Below are 20,372 nucleotides of genomic sequence, written 5' to 3' on the forward strand. Positions count from 1 at the left end.
CCTGAAAATAATCAATACAAAGCAGTGTTAGATGTCCATCTGAACAGTCAACTGCTGCATAAAGACATAGCAAACCACATGGGTCTTGCCTTCGTGGACTATATTAAATTCAATGTGAGCAGTGGTCCATTTGAAATTCACAGTACCACCTGAAATCACCCCTCCAAGCCATGTCAGATCAATGCACTTCATCCCTCATCTGTCCACATGGCACTCAAAGCCTGTTCTGCCACCCAAATTACTGATCTGGTGAATTATAACTTTGTTGGACCTGGCAGCGCACTGTACCCAAAGCATTCTGAAATAACACTGACAGGATGAGCTGTCAGCCTGGATACATCTATCATGTGGAGAGCTATGTGAAACAGACAGCTAATATCCTGGGGTCTTTTACAACAGCGTTTGTCAAAGTCTGCATCCAGACAGGAAGTTCCCCCGCAAACATTTCCAAGTCTTGTAGGCCATCTGCTTGAAGTCCGTTTTGGACAATGACATATTGTCCCGTGTGGAAGTTGAAATGAAGATTTGTTGTGATGCTGGCCTTATCACCATTGATCAGTCATGAACTGCAGGCCTTACAATTCAGATATTTTGTCTTCATATAGATTTGTTGGTCTTAACATTGTAGGTTATGATCAATTGGATAGAAAGAGAGGAAGCAGAAGCCAGGAAAGTTTTTCAAACATTCTGGTGGTGGAGAAATGGAAGATACATGAAAAATATACATCTACAAAGCCAACAAAGTGTGTTCTTCATCAACTCTACAACGTATCTCTTATCTTAAATCTACAATTCATGACCTAAGTTATACATGTCGAGCAGACATCTTGCTTTGCACAAACTTTCAAGTTTACACCGGTTTGCTAATTTTAGAAACGGGAAGAAATAAACAACACTGCTGTGAAAGGGAAGCTTTGAAGTCTAATAACAATAAGGCAAATGGTTGACAAAGTTGGAGGCAAAATAAGATTTAAAAATAATATTGGGAGAAGGTAGGAATTGGTAAAGTGGGGGTTCAGTCATTAGTTTTGAGGCATCACCATTAAACATACCCTATTCTCTCCATGTTAGTGATGCTGTACGTTCCAACAAGAAGCACATTCAGTGAGCGCGCAGTGAGCTCGAAGCTTATTGAAATAAGTTAAATCCTAAAACTGAGCAGCTGAACACAAGGCTAAAAAAGACAGTACAGTCCAACAAATTTGTGTCTTCTATTTTGTTCCCTGGTAAGATGTGAGGCATGCATTGCGAATGTGTGGGGGAGAATGAGAGAAAGAAAGATACAGAAAGAGAGCAAACCAGTGTTCATGTGTTTAATGAAGGGTTAATTGCATCGCTGGATGTTGCTCAACAATAAAAAACTCCATTTAGAATAATTAATCTATGTATTTAGTAGCCTCGACCCTATTGTGCCAAGATAAAAAAAAAAAAAAAAAGGCTATGCCATATTATGTTAATGTTTGGGCAAACAGCCCAAAAATGAAATAGTGCAACACGTGAATTTGCTGTAGCCTACTTTGACTCATGCCAAATCTTTTCTAGGCAACAGGCAACAGATGCCAATGCTACACACTACACAGGATACAGACCTAAGTTGGTGATGTCTGGGGATTGATAAACATCACATTTTTCGGGTTGGGTAGGGTAGATTGGCTATTGTAACAAATGGGATTCAGATTTTGAAAATGATAGTGCAAGGTTACCTATTTTACACAAGTACATATTCAATGTGTGTAGTTTCTGTATTGTGCACAATGGTCAGGTGTTCTCTTTTTCAGGTTTCTCAGAGAATTGCTCACAAACTTAATTAGTATGCATCACTCTTATGTTGGGTTTGTATTTTCTATGGTATTTTTTTCTTTGAACTGTTGTGAATCCACAATTTCATCATCTATAAATCTTCATTTACCAAACATGATGACCGATTTAAATTCTCCCAGTGTTTTGTTCTTTGCAGTTGCTCCAATTATATCCTTTCTTCAAACATGTCAGTGCTGAAAGGTCATGCAGCGGAGGCTGTTAGCAGTATCAGTCCAGTAAATGCTCTGCAGGTGTCTATGTGGGATTTGCTCAGCGTTACGCTCGGTTGGCTCCATTTAGATTTCTATCAGGTGTCTCTGTCGCTCTATTTATGGAGCCAAGTATATCACGAGGCAGTATTGACACAGGGTCACACACTGGCATATATCATGTCAGTTCCGGCGTGCCTGAACTTCACAGTCGCACAATATCTCACTGCCGTCAGCATGCATGTCCCAACTTTACACCTGTACAAGAAACGTCATCTTTTTATGAGCAAGGAGTTTGTGCAGAGAAATTCAAAAGAAGGATGAGAGAGTGACCAAGTATTGAGTCGCATACTGTAATCGACTACATATCCCACTTTATACTAAAGACACTGTTTTAATGTCTATTTAAAACATCGGATTGAGTGTAAGTTTAAACTGGCAGTAAGAAAAAAGGATGAGTACACGACAAAGTTTTCAGACTATGACTGTGACTCTGTAGATTACGTGCCTGGCTACACAGCTTGGCGACAGATAATATTTATGGCTCTAAGGGGAACCAGTGAAGAATAATTCTTAATTTGCTGAAAAGGTGAATTGAATTGGATGGCTGTTTCAATGAACATAAATTCCCTCAATGAGAACAATGATATTTGGCTAGCTGTGTGTCCTCTGACACATGGTCTTATTTCATACTGGATATCCTTCACTCCCGGATAGCTGCTTATCCGACTTGGTCCACTCGTAATGAGATGGATGCATAGAAATGTATTAAGCTTGGCTACATTTGCACCACATCAGCACACTCATTCTGATTTGTGATTTTCCCAGACACCTTTCTTTCTTCTTTTTTTCCCTTCTTCTTATTTTTCTGCATCCTTTTTTCTTCTTGTTGTGTCTTTCTTTGCTTCTTTGCAATGCATTCTGTCTCTCCAACCAATAATCCTTTCCCTTCTCATTCCAACAGAAGTTGTCCAGCTGAGCCTGGCAGAGGACCAGCAAATCAGCATCTCCACGGTAACAGTGGGCCTGAGCGCCGTCCTCACCTGTGCCATCCAGGGGACGCTACGCCCACCAGTCATCTGGAAGAGGAATGGCATCATATTAAACTTCTTGGACCTGGAGGATATTAATGTGAGTGGATGTTATTGTTGTCTTCATCTTGGTTGATGTTGTGGTTTGTAGCTGTTGGTGATGACAGTCGTGCTGGAGTTGACTAATTTGTTAGTTGGCTCCTTTTTTTTAACGTGCTATACCCATCGACTGTCTATGCGTAAGCGTTTTAAAGTGTAATACCACTGAGGGCCTCTAGGGTCTGGCTCCAAATAAAATCTGGACTAGATATTAGGCCTCAAAGAGAGCTAAGTTTGGGGGTGTGTCTGGCTTGATTGACATGTCTGGGATGCAGTCAAGTTTCAAGTATAGGTGGGCGGGCATCGTATCCTCGGGTTGTCAGTCAGATCCACCTCTCACTCCTCCCCAGCTCATCCAAATGTGGTCACTTCTGGCTCCAAAAAAAGACAGCGATGGACTCAGGGCTTCAATACGGCAGCTCAAAAACCAATGGGTGACGTCATGATGGGTCCCCGGTTGGCTGTACCCAATGAATAACTCATGTTGTTTGGTTTTCCAAGGTTGATAAGGCTTTGGTTGTAAAAAATAGAAACAAACCCTTGACAGCTTCTGGTTGCGACAACATTACTGCTTATGTACGGTCAACTAATGTCAGCATTAATTATTTTTGGCAACTAGAGGAAAAAATAACTCCACAACAACCTGAGAGACTTACAGCCCGGACATATTTTAGTCATCATGGTGGACGTGCGAGTAAACAATTCCCTTGTTACACATTAGAAGACATAGAGGCATATTATCAATCTGTTCAAAAACAGTCTCATCCTGAATAAAACAAGTTTTTTTTAAAAAGTGAGGAACCGAATCAACAAGCAATCAACAAAGCAGGAGAAGGTAAGAGCAAGGATGAGTGACAAGAAAAAATAATCAAGAAATACAACTAAACAAAGATACAAATGATTCCCTAGCATCCTCAAAGAAACAGTACAATTACAGCCTGTTCCGTGGTTAATGAACTATGTAGCCGCGGTCCTGCTTAGACACATCTGCACAGGTGACAATACAGCGCTGGCCTTGCTTTATCCACCAGCGGATCACAATTCACTAATTGCATGTTAATGGGCAGCCTTGTTGCTCTGCTGTGGTGATGAGCCGATAAACAATGTCAAGTGTTAAGGTGGAGACTGGAGGGGAGGTGATGGCAACCGAGGTCCCTCAGGCTCTTGACCGTGCATAATGAATTTCCACACAACACGGTGATCTGAGAGAGGAAGGAGAGAGTAGCCCCTGCTGTGTTTCTGCAGACTTTCTTTTCATTCAGTCAAATAGAAGATGAAACCCCCCCCCCCACCCCAAAAAAAAAAATCCCTAAATTAATGATGCTGTGTGTGAATTTTTGTGTGCAATTTCAGTAATTCCCGTGTACACTGGATGCCAGTGCCAGGAAGAACAAGGAAAATTGCATATTTAAAGCAAAGTGCCAAGTTTTTGTGGCTAGTTGGTGAATTTAGCCAGTTTGGACAACCATCTCTTGGTCAAAAGTGTTTGCATTTTAAGTGATTTCCTGCCTGAATAAAAGATAAATAATCCATTAAGTAATGAGAATGTAGAAATCCAGATAAATTAGACCATAAGGGGCCAACGATTTACATCCAAGTTTCATATGGATTGAGGGAGTATTTCATTTTAGAAGTGTATAAATGTACGCGTCATATATACAGTGCCATAATATGTTTTGTTAATATAATCTTCAGCAAATGGATGACTTAGATGTCTTAATGTAAATTGGCCAATCAGCACATGCTCTGCAGGACACCTATAAATGGATTTTTGACTTTGTGCCAATAAACCCATCTCTAAATTACATTTATTAGAACTGTCCAGCAGCAACATGAGGTGAAGAAGAGGTGTCAGACACTAACAATGGTTTGTTTTCCTTTTTTTTTTTAGGCCCCCTTTTATTTTTACAGTCCAACATTTTATACAAGTTGACTTAAAGCCCCGCAGGTCAAAGAGGAGACAGGGTAAGACGAGGGAGGGGACATTACTCTCCTGTCAAAGTGCTTTCAGCACGCTGTTCTCCTCTTTCGAACTGTGCTGAATGGAAGCAGGATTGTTTTCAGACGTTACATTTGACAGTGATTGAAATCTTGCTGCACTCCAGCATATGACCCCCAAAACCTTAGAGCTGAGCCTCCATTACAATCAGTCTTGTTTGTCTGCTCTCTCTCCCTCAATCTGCTCTTTGTTCTCCGTCTGCCACCTCACTCCCCCCGTACTGTTTTCATGGGGCCTCTTTTGCTCTGTTTTTTACTCTCAATCACAAAACGGGGCATTTTGTATCTTGAATAGAACCGTGTTCTCCAAAAGGTAACTGCAATGTTTGAATGAGAGATTTCAGACCCGAGTCACCAGGTTTGATTGCATGAGAAAAATAATGAAAGGCCAAAACTACAAACAGGCACAGACTACATACAATTTATCACAGCTGCTCATACTATAGCTGAGTGAGATTGAAAACTGATTCATTTAGAAATTAAATGAATAATGTATATTTTTATCAAAAAAAAATTACTATTGTGTTATTTGCATGTACATTGCTAACACTTCAAAAACACATAGGGAAGGAGCCTCTTAGGAAAAGCAATCAGATGTTGAGTGCATCAGTGCTATTCTGTGTAATATGAAAAATAAATGATGATTACCAATAAAGAATAGGTCAAAGGAGACACTCGTTTAGTTTTGCATCTAAAAAGCTAAACTTCAATGACTGATTTAAGTTTCATTAATTTCATTGTGGCCACTCGGCATCTTCATGTATAATTCTTCAACTGCTCTTTCGAATACAAAAGCATATAATTTGCCATGATTAATAACATAAGCCTGTAATTTTCTCCCAGTTTTTTTTTCCAGTCTGTATATCATCAGGACATTTCAACAACTAAAAGATGAATGACATTGTTATGAGGAGCTTTGTGGGACAAAATCTCCAATTTATATTCATGTCTTCTTAGTCACTTATAACACCAGCTAGCCAGACACAATGCAGGCTCAGTGAAAGACAACCTTGTGGTATTAAGGGCAGGGTACTTAACTTTGATACTTTTATGGTACCAATTAAATTACTTATTTACTATCCACTATCAAAACAAAAATCTCATTTTAAACCAATGTTTCGATACACATGTTTCGATATACAAAAATGCCAATTCAGCATTAGGAGGTTGGAATCACGAGCTCATCAAGTGATGATTTGACTAATCAACTATTAGGAGACAACCCTAGTAGATACTTCCCCTTTTCCAGAAAGCACAACCAAGAGTTACGATTTGTATCTAAAATATGCCTGGGATAACCTGCCAGATCTATTACACTCAAACTTTTTGGCCCAAATGGCCCATTTAGTTTTAATTGTCCTTGCTGGAGTAGTTGTACCTCTCACCCCAATTGTAAATTCTGAACTTTAAAGACTGCCCAAAATCCCTCATCTATCTTACAAGAAAATGATTTCACATTTCTCCTGTCACAAAATGACCCCCTGTCAGGTCACATTAATATCTAGAGCCCTTAGAAAAAAGAAAAGCAGCCGTTTGAGGTTTCCATGTCGTGACAGAGCTGCATCAGGACATCTGCTCTGCCACTTGGTGGGACAGCAAACTATTTAATGCCTTAATCCGCCCTAAGCTGTGACTGCAACCCCCTGGTGACTGTCGCATGCTGCACCAACAACAACCAGCGCCATTCATCAACCTAATGGGCTTTATATTTTTAACCCTTGCCATTTATCAGGCTGAGGCAGCATGATGAGGGGAGAGAGGAGGATCAAATTCCCCAACGCCTGCTTCAGCTCAACAGGGAAACCGTTGATTCATTGTCGCTCTTCCTTTTCCCATCACTCTTTTTCTCTCCTGTCTTTTCCCATCACTCCCTGCTGCTTTGTGCCACCTCGCTCTGCTCTCTTCAAGCATCCTTGTGTATTCTATCAAGCTACCTTCATTTTTCCCTCACTCCCTGTGGATGTTTGCTGCACCCTATTCTTCACCACTGTTCCCTCTCCTGCACCTCCTGTTCTTCTTTTCCCATCTTCACTCCTCCTCTTCCTTCATTCCATCTTGCCCTCTTTCACCACCTGTGGCTCTTCCTTCTTTGTTTTAATTTCCCTCCTGCACCTCTTCCCTGTATTACAGGACTTTGGGGATGATGGCTCCCTGTACATCACCAAGGTGACAACCATCCACATGGGAAACTACAGTTGCCATGCCTACGGCTATGAAGACCTCTATCAGACACATGTGCTGCAGGTGAATGGTCAGTAGTGGCTCATTTCTTACTTACAGTGGTGGAAGACGTGTGGACAAAACACTTTCATTTTGTTTGGGCTACTTGAGTTGCTGTTGTTTTTCTTATTGCTTGTCCTGCTTAAAGTCCAGAAATAAACCTGGGAAGAATTCAGTAACAATAAGTGAATGGACAACTAAACTTTGGGTCTTTTGGTTAAACAGTTTTAGAGCCATTTAAGCGAACATGCTGATGATCAAAATGTCTGGAAACAAGAGGTACCATCGATACTATCAATTCCCCAAAGCACAAATATTTGGATATGCAGAACTGAAAATGATTTAGGCACATTAGACGTTATGATATTGTCTATTCTGAAGCATGAAATCATCCCAAAAATACAGTCATGAAGATCTATCTTCAACAACTTTCAAGACTTTCTGTAAGACTTGTCAAAGGTAGAAAAACAGCAAACGCACAATCACTACTTTCATCTACGTAAGAAAAAAGTGTTTGTCTGACCAAGAGTCAAACACCCAAAGATATGTAGTTGTGACACACAATAACATTTGAAAAAGATGAACAACAGTGAACCATCAGTATAGATTAACTAATCATTGTATCTTTTTTTATGACAACACCATTATCATTGATCTTCCTTTATGATGTAATTAAGAAGGAAGTGTTCCTTGTTGTCTAAGAAGTTGCTTTTCGAAAGGATTAGCCTCCGCAAATAAAAAATTTAAAAAGTAAGCAGTGTCATAAAGGTGCCTCATAGGATCGGGGCGGTCAGAGCTTTGCATCAAAGTGACGCTCTCGCCGTGGAAAAACTGCATCATTACATATTAGGCTAAAAAGAAAATGTGAGTGCATGCAGCACATTCAGTTGATTCTGTGCAGTGGATAAAAGCTACTTAAGTTAAAACACTTCTACAAACCAGCAGAAACACAGCACTCACGCTGATTTTGGCTCGCTTAACTTATCAAAGTGCGGTCTTGCTCATATTAATCATCTACATTAGGGCCTTCATCTCCCCTACGTTTAGACTTTGCATTTTCTTTGGAGAGATGCCTAGTAATAACTCCAGAGAGGAAGAATTTTAAAAGCCGCCAGCATACACACACACTTGTAAAATAGCAAATCAAATATACCCCTACAGACACCCCTTAATTTTTGTGCTTTTGTTTCATAGTGACTGAAAGACAAAGCAGGGAGATTTCTGATTTAATTAAGCCTTTTTCTCATTAAGAAGTCACAATAGGAGTGATTGTTTTGTTTTCCCGAGATGCTAATTGAAAGGACATACAGCTGCATTTTAGACCTTGAACTAAAGGGAGTCATGGCGACAGACAGAGGGGGCCCGAAGGGTGAGTTATCAGGAGAGGGCAATTACCAAATGTTTGTGTTGGGGATTGAAGGTATTTCAAATGAGATAGGACGAAGTGAGATAAGGCGCAATGGAAAGGAGCCAAGTGCCACATTATACTAAGTGGGCGGTTTGCATCCTGTTGTGCTATTAAAGCAATAGCATCCTTTCTTTGGTGTGATGAGAGGAATGACAATGCGGCAGCTTCAGTATCACTGAAGGACCTACAGTCGCAGTGTAGCTCTGTGGTCTATGTTGTTATAGTACCGTAGAGTACGATATTAGTGCTAATGAAATGTGACTGAATTGTAAAATAAACGCTCATTAAAAATGGAGTAAAGGAACAGTTTCCGTAGTAAAGTGCTACTTTGATAGCAAAACATGCCAACTGATTGAGCAGAGACAGATGTGACAGAACATGCAGAGAGAGAGACTACATTACAGAGACTTTAAGTCAAGGAGAGGCACGGGTAGAAGTACAAGTTCATCTGGAGATGTACTGTAGTGCTGCCGGAGTGCACCCAAACGACTCTCCACCACTTGTTTTCCTCAAAGTGAGGAAATACAATGCTCATAGTGCTCTTGATCCAGTTAAAATTAATTTACATACACATGTGGTTGAAGATCTGATTATCTCTAAGGCGTACGTCATGCAAGAGAGCCAACAGAAACAAACAAAATAGTGAAAGATGTCGTACTGATCCATTCACGATGTCAACTCAAAGCCTCGTTTTGATCCACTACCATTTCCCCTGTTAAAGTTACTGCGTTACGCATTTATACAAACTCAACACTGCTTATATCCGTTTCAAAATAAAAGCCCTCAAGTTTCAAAAGAAAGGAACTCTTCATTTCAACAACAAGGCTTGTATTTTAAAATGTTTGCACTAATCCAGAAAACGGAACAACCGATGAAAATAGCATTATTGTATTGTTGACTTTACCAAATTAAAGAGGTGGAATTGTTGACATTGTTGAGTTCTGCAGGTAAATGTGCCACCATAGTCATCTAAAAACCACAGAAACATGCCACAATTGTTTATACAAAACCACAGCTTTAGTCTTTGACAAAATCTTGTTTTTTCTTAATGCGTTGTATTTGTTTTAACATAAAATCATCATCTGAAAAGCATAGTAACTAGTTGCTAGAGCTGTCAGATAAATCTAGTGATGTAAAAAGTACAAAATGTTAGATATGAAATAAATTTCATAAAATTGAAATACAAAGTAAGTACAGTACTTGAGTGATACATGTATACATGCTAAATACTTAAAAATAGTCATAATAGGGCAAAAAAAAAAAGATGAGAGAAAAGTACGGGAATAAAAGACACATACATATGTACCTAGCAACAAATGCAAAATGAATATTTCATTCAGATTAAGGGACAATTGAATGGGATAGGTGACTGAGCCCCCGGAAGGATTGGCCGTCAGGATTTGGTCGCCAGCGTAAGGTTGAGAGGATGCCAAGCATCATAGTTCGAACACAACATCTTACCTGTTCATGTAAACTATTACTTCATGTTTCATTTTTTTTCCCCTCGATTCCTCCACATTCATTTGTGGTCTTGGTCCCAGAGGAGGTGGTAAGTGGCAGATACATCCAACATCTATTTCATGCAGCACTCAAGCTGTAATAAAGCAGCCCCAGAGCTTTTGGATTCTTGTTATTTGTGAATACATTCCATGCTGGGGTGAGACAAATTCCTCTCTGCCCACTGCGTGTGTGGGTGTTTGTATTACATTCCCCCAGGAGTTGCGGTCTACCATGAAACAGTGTGTAATTATGTTTTCACTTGCCCCTCTCCTCACTCCCTGTTTGTGTCTTCGGTTTTGTGTTTGTGCGTCCAGTCCCTCCAGTGATCCTGGTCTATCCAGAGACGCAGGCCCAAGAGCCCGGTGTATCTGCCAGCCTGCACTGCCACGCCGACGGCATCCCAAATCCCAAACTTCTCTGGCTGAAGAACGGCATGGATCTGCAGCCCAGATCCTCCAAACAGCTCTCTCTCATAGGTGAGGAGTTTTTGATTATTTTGGGAAGCGCTGTCAGCATATTATGTGTTTTAGCCGACACCGTGTGTTGCATCTTGTTTTTTGAATTGCAGTGTTACATACAGTACCAGCAGCACTGCAGTGTGCCAACACTGCATAAATCTTTATACACTTTGGCGATGCATGTGAACAATGAAAACAAAGCTTGAAAATCAAACTGGTGCTCTGTCAAACTAACTTTTTTTTATTGAAAAGTCAGCGGTGCCACTTGTCAGCAGTAATATTTTGTTGTGCTTCTTTTTTTTACGTGTATTGTATACAAAGGTAATGAAACCAAGATTGCGGTCACCCTCTTCAACTGTCTTCATTTGGCTTTACTGACAATGTAAACGTGAAAAGTGAATGAGATCAGAGATCAAGAGAGTGAAAATGAAAAAAATATATATTGTGTAACAGCAGACAGCAGTTACTGATTTTGGTTAGGAGGTTTTTGTTTTGTTTTTTTGTTTTTTTAAAGATGCACTCTCAATATCAGCGAGAAGGAGCAGAATGGAGCATGACTTTTCATTTTATGGTCTAGTTCTCATTAAGGGAGAGTTTATTGGCTGTGTGTGGGTCATTACCAATGGTAATAGCCTGTTATCAACCCTCAGACCCTCAAACAAGGGAGTCTCTTCAAGGTTCATCACCACATAAACACTGCAGTGGCTACGGTTTCAGATTTACTGACCAATGTGGGCAATGTCAAGGAGCGGGTGTCCTACTTTAAGTGATACTTTGTGCTTTTTTCCGTTAAAAGATTTAGGAAAGTGAAAAAAAAATAGTGGGTAGAAGTAGATTAGATTGTGTCGAATCCTATTGTTCTCAAGATAATGTTAAAAAAGAAAAGAAAAAAATTTCATTATTTTTTCACTATTTCATTTCCTCGTATATCATATGGGGTCGAGATCATAAGAAAGATGCTGTAAAAGTTTTGCCCTTTTCTTCATTTTTTTGGACAGATTTCTATAAAAGCTAAACAACATACTGACAGTCGATACTAAGAGATATGGATTGTGAGCCACAGCTGAACAGTAAAGCGGAAAAATTGCTTTGTAGAATGAAAGTGTGTTCTGGAGCTGTCCGTGGTGCTGAAACAACTCGGCTCACTGCCTGATATTCCCTGTTGTTTAGTTTGTTAGAAAGCAAATTCCTTAACAGAGCTACAGGGAAACAGGGATTTAATTATCACGATTATGACAACCTTTTAATCAAGAGGAATTGATTATTTTGAGCTGCATTTGTGGTTGTTGAATGAAAACTGGGAGCTAAATATCAGACTTGTTTGGTAGTACTTCTAAGGCAACAGGGGAAATCATTTCAACTATAGTGAAGGCAGCTCACATTACATAAGTAGGAGTATTGATGGATTACCATCACCATGTGTGTACAGTCTTTCCCAGCACAAAGGGACCTAATCGAAAAACAAAATGTGTAGTTTAATGCTCTAAATTTGGTGATCATTTTGGAATATTACAGTGTTAATGGGATGTGTCATATGAATGTAGTAGAAATAGCATCGGCAGTAGGGTCTAATCATTTTTCTGACCCTGTGGTATCAAAAGGCCTTCAAACAACCTTAAAAAAAAAAGGACCCAAAAAATGTAAATACTTGCCTGCAAATATCAAAACTATTCATACCGGCAGCGATGCTAACTTGCAACACTTGTTCAAGAACACCGAATTTTTAAATTTGAATAGATTCATATCAGCTCATTCTTCAGAAAATATATGGGATTCACCGTAATCCAATGATGAAGATCTCTTTTTTTTTTTCTCATCCTCACTCATCAAAAGAAAAAATGAGATTTTGGTGCATGACACTGTTTGCCTGTTCATTACCAACTTTACGACATCCAAAAGTTAACTAAATTAACTGCTCACGAATCCGATCACCTCGATGTTTAGCGATGTTACTCCCTGTGTTGTCCTTGAGATTGCCGTCTTTGTATTTTTTGTGCCCTTTGTCATAAAAGGAGACACGAACAATATAGATTGTCACAAGGTGTTTTGATGTGACATCCACACACCGTGATTGATTGATGTCTTTACTGGCAGTGTGAAAGCTCAGAAAAATCAACCGCCTTCTGAAAAAACAGTCTCTCCATTGCTGCACAGTACTCCAGACAGCAACAACACTTCAAAAAATATATTGACGTGCAGATTATTCTCAAAAAAAAACATTCAAAAGACCTTAAGCTATAATTTTTTTTTTTTTTTTTAATATATATTTACACTTTCTAACTTAATGAGCACGTACCAAAGCAGTTAAGTTGTGGGCTATAAAAATGTGAGTGAACTAAAAGGTGCTTTAAAGCTTAGTAGAGCTACAAGGAGCTGCCGAGTCAGGTGGCATGTCCTGTTCACCTACGCAGTAATCCATCTGTGGGGAGCTGTTTAGGAGAGTTAATTCAATTAAATTTAAAACAAAACCAGACAAAACCCATGTCTCCACAAAACACTACAAACGTGAACAATAAGGTCAGAAAGACTTATTTAATGAGTGGTTGATTCAGCGGTTCTTAATAAGAATTGATCAGAACATAATTATGAATTAGAAGTAATTAAAGTGGCTTTTCATTCCATGAAGGCCTGCTTTAAAACAGTTTTCACTTCAAAGCACTGCACACTTCTCCGATGAAAGAGAATCATCATCAGAATCCAAAAGACATTTCACTCATGTGAAAAGCTTTGCGTCAACGTCTGTAATGTCGTGTTATTTAACAACCCAGTGGGGATTAATTACAAGGCCGAGATGGCTTTCAATGTAAAATTTAGCACAGCTTGTGTTTGCGAGTGTGCACTTTCTTGCTGTTTAGAAAATGCAGGGTTCTACAGGAAGACAAACGTTTAAATATGCTAGTTTGAAGGTTTAAAAGGTGGAAAGTAGGAGAAGAAATCCAACACGAGAGAGAGAGAGCCTGAGAGGACGATAGCGTCGATGTTAGATGTCAAAGGAGATCATCGTTGCTATAGTTACTTCACAAGACATACAGAAAGGGATGAAAACCAAAGCTTTCTTTAATGCTCGTCTTATAAAACACTGCTTGCGAGAGCTGTGTCATGTACACATGATGTGATCAATGTCGTGCTACCGGAAGGATCCGAGTGCAGCTGTGCATCACAGAGCTTGATGCAGGCGGCAACTTAAGACCAACAATGCAGCATTGTGCGGTATGGAGGGCAAAAAAATAATACTAGACTTCACTTATGTATCGACAGACAAAAAGACCAGTCATTTGAAACATAAAAAAAAAAAATAGAATTTGCAATGTATATTTTTTTTCTCTGCAAAGGAAGCAAAAACAATGCAGCAACAGCAAACCCTCACAACTGTTTCCGTTTCCTCCCGTTTCCGCTCTTTTTGCAGCAAATGGCAGTGAGCTCTTCATCGGCAGCGTCCGCTACGAGGACACCGGAGCCTACACGTGCATCGCCAAGAACGAGGTGGGAGTGGACGAGGATATCTCCTCTCTCTTTGTCGAGGATTCGGCCAAGAAAACGCGTAAGTCCTACAGCCTCACCTTTCACTTTTTACTGTACAAAATAGGCATTTAACACGGTAACGTCATAGAACATATCCGATCTCTGGAAGAGATTACTCCAAAAAATAAGTACGACCTCGCTTATTTGTGCAGAAAAAGAGCCATTGGGCTTTTGTGTGGTGGCACATACCTTAATGGTTGTAAGTGGTATAAAAGCGGTGCAAGTTACACAAAGATATAAACCCTCGCAGAGCTGCAGCAGCAGCATCATGTCCACACAAAATGCATTCAGGTACAACATCGATTGGCTGTGTTTTGGTCGCACTTGGTCCAATAGACAATAACTGTAGTTTATAGTGTAAAGTCAAAGACTAAATCAACTTTATGCATAAAAACATGCCTCTGAATGTGTTAACACGTGTATATCGCGAGTGAATCACTATCAGTTACACGGCCTGTAGAGACAGCTGTATTGATTAAAAAGGAAGTGTACTTGTTCAAAGTCATGCATCAGCTGGATGAATGAAAAATACAGCTGAAGTGCCTCCTGTTGAACTTTTAATACAGCTGCACATTTTCTCATTACGGGTTATTGTGTGTAGACGGTTGAATGAAATGCCGATGTTACTCTTTTTAAAACGTACATTTTCAATACAGTAAAGTGTAAAAAATAAAATAAAAAAAATAAAAAAGTCAAAGGATGTTCATACTTTCTGAAGCCGCTGTGGGTGTACCGCATCCTCTCACAGCCAATTACAGCAAGAATTTATGACTGCCTCATCTGACACTACAACCATCTCAAAAGACAGAAACATTTTGAAGTCTGATCACGGTACGAGGGATGATGATCTACGGACCATGAAATATTATTTCTGGAAAGGAGGGAGGTAGTAAGATTTGACCCCCATAAGCAAAAATTTGAATTCAGGTTCATGAACTATTAAAGAGGAGATAGTACAAAAAAATAAGTTTGTCTGTATTCCCTTATCAGTTTTAGGATTTGTTTAATTATTTATGTGGTGTTAACAAATAATACAATTTGAAGGACAATCCAGAGTTGGATTTGTTTTCCATCTGTGATCAGAGGAGTCTCTGCTGAGAGACTGCCCACACTCTGCTCTAACTGTGGGCAGTGTAAGAGGTCCTACTCAATTTTCTGTAGAGATTTCATTTAAATACAAAGTTTTAAAACAGTCAAATGGCATATTTTATGATTCTTTAATATTTGGCCTTTCAGTAGGTTGCATCATTTTGGCCAGTTAATGACTGCTACCTCAAAAGAGCTTCTCGGGCCGGTTGAAATTAAACAGAATACTCGATGCCTTCTCTTCTCTCAGGACAAGAGTGATCTCTTGATTTAGGAGGAAATATGGACCTGTCAGCAGCAGTGAGGAGCATTTTGTAGCTGTCAAATATGTTTTGGCATGAGAGAAATCACCTCTTCAGTTTCTTAGGGTGAATTAATGTTTTTCTTCCCGTTATTTTTCTTCTGCTTTTTTTCTTTATGTCGCTCAACGGCTGATTCTACAGTTGCAAACATTCTGTGGAGAGAAGAAGGTAATACATTTACAGTTCTTAAAAAAATGCTTTTGTATTCTTGTGAATATGAAAATTGAGGCGATGTTTTGTAGCTCTTCGGGGGCCTGCAGCTGGATATTCACAACTTCCCCGAGATGTTTGTCCTGCCGTCCAGAAGAATCACAAGAGTCTTTTTCTTTCCAGCAAAACATTTTCTCCAAGTCTTGCTTTCCTCCCTTGCATGCCCAGGGTATTGCAACCTTTTTTTGTTTTTTGTTTTTTTTTTGCTTGGGTGCTTTTAAATGTGGTTTTTCAGATCACTTGGTGTGTGTGTGTGTGTGTGGGGGGGGGGGGGGGGGGGGGGGGGGGGAGACGCAGTTACTCACAAGCGGGAGTTTTATGGATTTTGTAAATAATACCACAGACTCAAGTGTGGTGTGTTATGAGAAAAGCAACACTGTGGTTTTCAGCAGTATACAAATCCATCCTGTCTTTATGCTGTACTGTATATATTATTACCTCAGCATCATTACCACCAGCACAGTTTTACTACTGCATTGCAAAACTCACTTCTGCTCAGAGCACAAGTCACATCTAATCTGTTTTACACACATCATCGCCACATAAAGTTTACCACCGAAAAAAGAAAAGAAAAAAAGAAGTCACTTATTAGCAGTGATTCTCGTGCGTGAGCAGAAGTGCTCGTATTGTGTCTGTATGCATACCTCACGCCGTGTTTTGCTTGGTATCGCATGCCTGTATATATACATATATTTTTTTTTCCCCCAACAGTACGTTTCAGACTGTTGAGCGGTACGCACTCTGACGTTACCTGGCAGTGTTACAGTGCTAAAATGATGCCTTCACGGCCCGACGAATCAATCGGCACCAGGGTTTTCGTCGACTAAATTGCTACGGAAGCCACGAGCGTGTGCAATGCGCTTAGGCTTACCGTCTCTGCTCGTGTGACGTGTCCCTGACAGCAGTAATAGCTTGTTGCTCATCCAAATGCCTTAAACACCAGACTGTGTTCCTTGCTCGCTCATCAGCAGCTGTTTACACCGAGCCGAGGAGATGCGAAATGTTTCCTTGCGCCGGCAGTGCTGACAGGAGGCCTTTGTAGGCATTGTCAAAAACGGTTGGCAGCCACACACTGCCCATCCCCGCAAACACGATAGGGCGCGAACGGGAGCCTACTCCGGCAGGAAAATTGAAACACCCATCACGAACGTCAGATAAGATGCGAGTGGGATATTGTGACGTTTGTAATATGTGTTCGTTGTTTGTTAAAAAAAAAAAAGCATCCGTGTCAACATTTTTTTTCTGTCTTCCTGTCCTGTTTTCTAGGGTTGAGCGTGGGGAACATGTTCTACGTGTTTTCCGATGAGGGCATCACCGTGCTTCAGCCCAGTGAATGTGAAATACGCAGACATATGAAGCGCACGGAGAGGATCGTTGCCACCTACGTAAGTGGATGTAAATTTAACAGTGGAATCAATTTTTATAAAAACAAAGTACTCCAAAAAAAAAAAAAAAAAGTCCCCATCAGCTAAAGTGTAGCCTTCAGCGTAGTTTCAAGCCCTCTCCGCATTTCACTAAATAGATTTCAGGATGGCGGTGTTTGTAACTGCTGAGCAGATGTCTTTTGAAATCAAATTACGTGTAAAGCAGAAAGACGCCACTTAGCGTATGTTTATATAATAAGGACGGTGTGCGGTCATCACATCAGGTACACCGCCATGAGGATCTTCGCCCCACTTAGTAAAGGATCTTAATTAGACTGTCGCTCCATTATACAAAGAAGGACAACAAGGTAGCAGGTGCTGTGTTTCTCAAAAGGTAAAAATAATTACACATTAAAACGAGCCTATTCAACCAGCGGCCCGAGGGCCAGACATGACCCTTTTGAATTTTGATATGGCCCACAAGAGGATGCCTGCAAATCAGGCTGGCATGTGTGAGGTGACACATTTAACTACGTATCCCTGAGCAACTTTGAGACAACTGAACCACAGACGGGATGTAAACAAGTTGGAGTGTGCATCTCGAGTCATCGAAGATATCTACGGGTAACCTTGGCGACAGGATAGCGTAGGGACAGCCTGCAAGAAGACCACCCCCCCCCCCCCCCCCCACCCCCCACCTGCTATTTTGCTCGGTCAAACTTCACGTTGAACTCTCGGCTGACGGGCCACTGAGAAACTCGTGTGAGCCAAGCTAACAACGAGCTTCAAAAGAGACGGAAAGTTGATTGGAAAAATCGCCAATTCCAGTAAAAAAACAGGTGTGTTTATTGTCTAAGAAATCCAATGCTATCTATTAACATTATGCTTGAAGAGTTATTTGTCGCCAGTATTCTGTGTTAACCCCCAGTGATTTCCCTATGTGTCTCACTTGTTATTTGAAGTTGAATAGCCCTGCATCAAAACGTCAAGGTTTTGTCCTTTAAATCCGAGCTAATTGAACTCGGGGAGTAAATCAATGAGCCCGGCCATCTCCGCTATTCATCCGTTCAGACTATCGTTGTTCATTCGTCCAGTGTGAAAAGAAATTGCCACCAAAATCAAGGCCATCCTTCGACCTCCTCCCCTTCCTGTTGTCACAGTGTGACTCCTCACCTCACTAAATGTAATGGGATTACTTGTGTCCATTAGTCAACAGCTCCCAACAATAGAGTGAACAGAGTCTATACCGCAGACGTGAGGTTTTTAATCCACTCGAGAACATCCCTCTCCCACAGCGCGCAGCTTTAGATGGTAAAAGTTGTTTGTTCCTCAGAGGGATTTGGGTTTTACAGGGGCCTGTAATTGTATTAGAGATCAATACAAACTCAATAAGCCATGTGTTAGCCAGTTCCTGCTATAAACAGCAGTTTCTCTACTTTGGTGAGGTGGAGGGGGGTGGAAACTCTTGACAACCTTTGTGTGTGTGTGTGTGTGTGTGTGTGTGTGTGTGTGTGTGTGTGTGTGTGTGTGTGTGTGTGTGTGTGCGTGCGTGTGTGTGTGTGTTTGTGCGTGCATTAGTAATTACATCAGTATATGTAGTGTGTGCGTGAGTGTGCGTGAGTGTGTGTGTGTGTGTGTGTGTGTGTGTGTGTGTGTGTGTGTGTGTGTGTGTGTGTGTGTGTGTGTGTGTGTGTGAGTGAGTAAGTGTCTTGTCAGCAAAGACGGTGGGCAGCAGGGCCTGCAGAGGTGGTACTTTACTGGAGTTAGTAGTGGGTTATTAATGTGTTGAAACTTGATTCCAATTGATGCAAAGTCTGCTTTCTAAACTTAAGAAGGGGAAACAGGGAAATGGGCATAATGACTATTAGTTATTAGATGACCGTAATCATTTAGACAGAGTGTTGTCAGTATTTTAACTCATATCGAAATGAAGCATGCAGCATGCATTTTTTTTTGGCAGGGCTATGCGATATGGTTGAATATTGGTCAACATTGTGAGATTTTTCTGCTTTGAATGATATATTACACAAAAATCTGTAATCACTGGTTAAATCAGTGTTAAACCAATGATTAATTAAGTCATTCTTTAAGTAAAAGATGCAAATTAATTGCTGTTGCCAGCACCTCAAAAGTGAGGATTTACAGATTTTTGTCTTTTGATTTTGAATTGTTTGTAAATTTAGTATATTTGGCTTATTTTTGTGTTTTTTTTTTGTTTTTTTTGTTTTTTTTAATCTCTAAAAAAGACTTAATTCTCACCATACCTTGAAACAAAATCTAGGAGATACCCTGAAATTTTGAATTTGTTCTGCAACATAATCATTGATGGATGACAGAGTAAAAAAAAAAAAAAAGCACCACACTGCTGATATACCTCACTAAAATACTGAAAATCCTGCCTACCGTTACTTCACTGTCGGTCTTCTCCTCCTCCTCCTCCCATCATCCCCTCTGTTCTCTGCTGGTTCTTCCCAGGAGGAGATGTGCCCTAAGGGTGAGGGTGTGTCACCTCAGCACTGCGTGTGGTCGTCAGCAGTCAACATCAGGGATAAGTACATCTACGTGACCCAGCCCCTCCAGAGCCGACTGCTGGTTGTCGATATTCAGGCGCAGAAGGTGGTGCAGGTGGGTGGAGCAGGTTATCCGGCAAGTCTGTCAGAACACACCAAAGAAAAATCTCAACACATCTCAGAAGGTATTCATCTGTTAGCGAGTGACTGACATTTTAAAGCTTCTGGAGAAAACTTTGCTTATTTACAAAGTCGAGTCGAGAACAAAAGTTCAGCACACAGAATCGTGTAAAGTTAAAACAAAAAAAGTGAGTTAGGTCCACTTTACTTTTCTGGAAACACAATAGTGCACAATAACTACTATTTAGTACATTTTAATCAGGCTTTTTCAACCACATTCTTCAGAAATCACCCAGCAAGTTGAAAAGTCACTTAACTCCGCCTCTTAAGCTAGAGGTAAGGTAATGTTAGCAAATTGTGGATACAAAGAGATAGTTCCTTTAGTAACCATCCAAACAGGAACAGAATAAAATGTCTCATCTGATTTTTTTTTTTTTTTTAAAATATAAAATATATAGTGTTTTCATAACACTACAAAATTTCTACTAGCGTCAATACAAGAACAAAACAGCTCTTGTTTTCCCTTCTATGTGGA

General features: G+C 40.2%; 1 protein-coding gene across 1 annotated transcript in view; it reads left to right on the plus strand.

Annotated features, from left to right (window-relative positions):
- fstl4 (follistatin-like 4) overlaps window positions 1-20,372 on the plus strand; it is a 196,128-nt gene that overhangs the window by 158,990 nt on the left and 16,766 nt on the right. The window contains exons 7-13 of the mRNA XM_069174883.1: window positions 2,974-3,140; window positions 7,268-7,388; window positions 10,580-10,741; window positions 14,130-14,264; window positions 15,775-15,801; window positions 17,110-17,228; window positions 19,683-19,832. Of these exons, the coding sequence (XP_069030984.1) occupies window positions 2,974-3,140; window positions 7,268-7,388; window positions 10,580-10,741; window positions 14,130-14,264; window positions 15,775-15,801; window positions 17,110-17,228; window positions 19,683-19,832 (881 nt within the window). The remainder of the gene's footprint in view (window positions 1-2,973; window positions 3,141-7,267; window positions 7,389-10,579; window positions 10,742-14,129; window positions 14,265-15,774; window positions 15,802-17,109; window positions 17,229-19,682; window positions 19,833-20,372) is intronic.

Source organism: Embiotoca jacksoni, unplaced genomic scaffold (assembly GCF_022577435.1).
Source record: "Embiotoca jacksoni isolate LCO1_2020_lvr unplaced genomic scaffold, fEmbJac1.0.p SCAF_62, whole genome shotgun sequence".
Taxonomy (NCBI): domain Eukaryota; kingdom Metazoa; phylum Chordata; class Actinopteri; family Embiotocidae; genus Embiotoca; species Embiotoca jacksoni.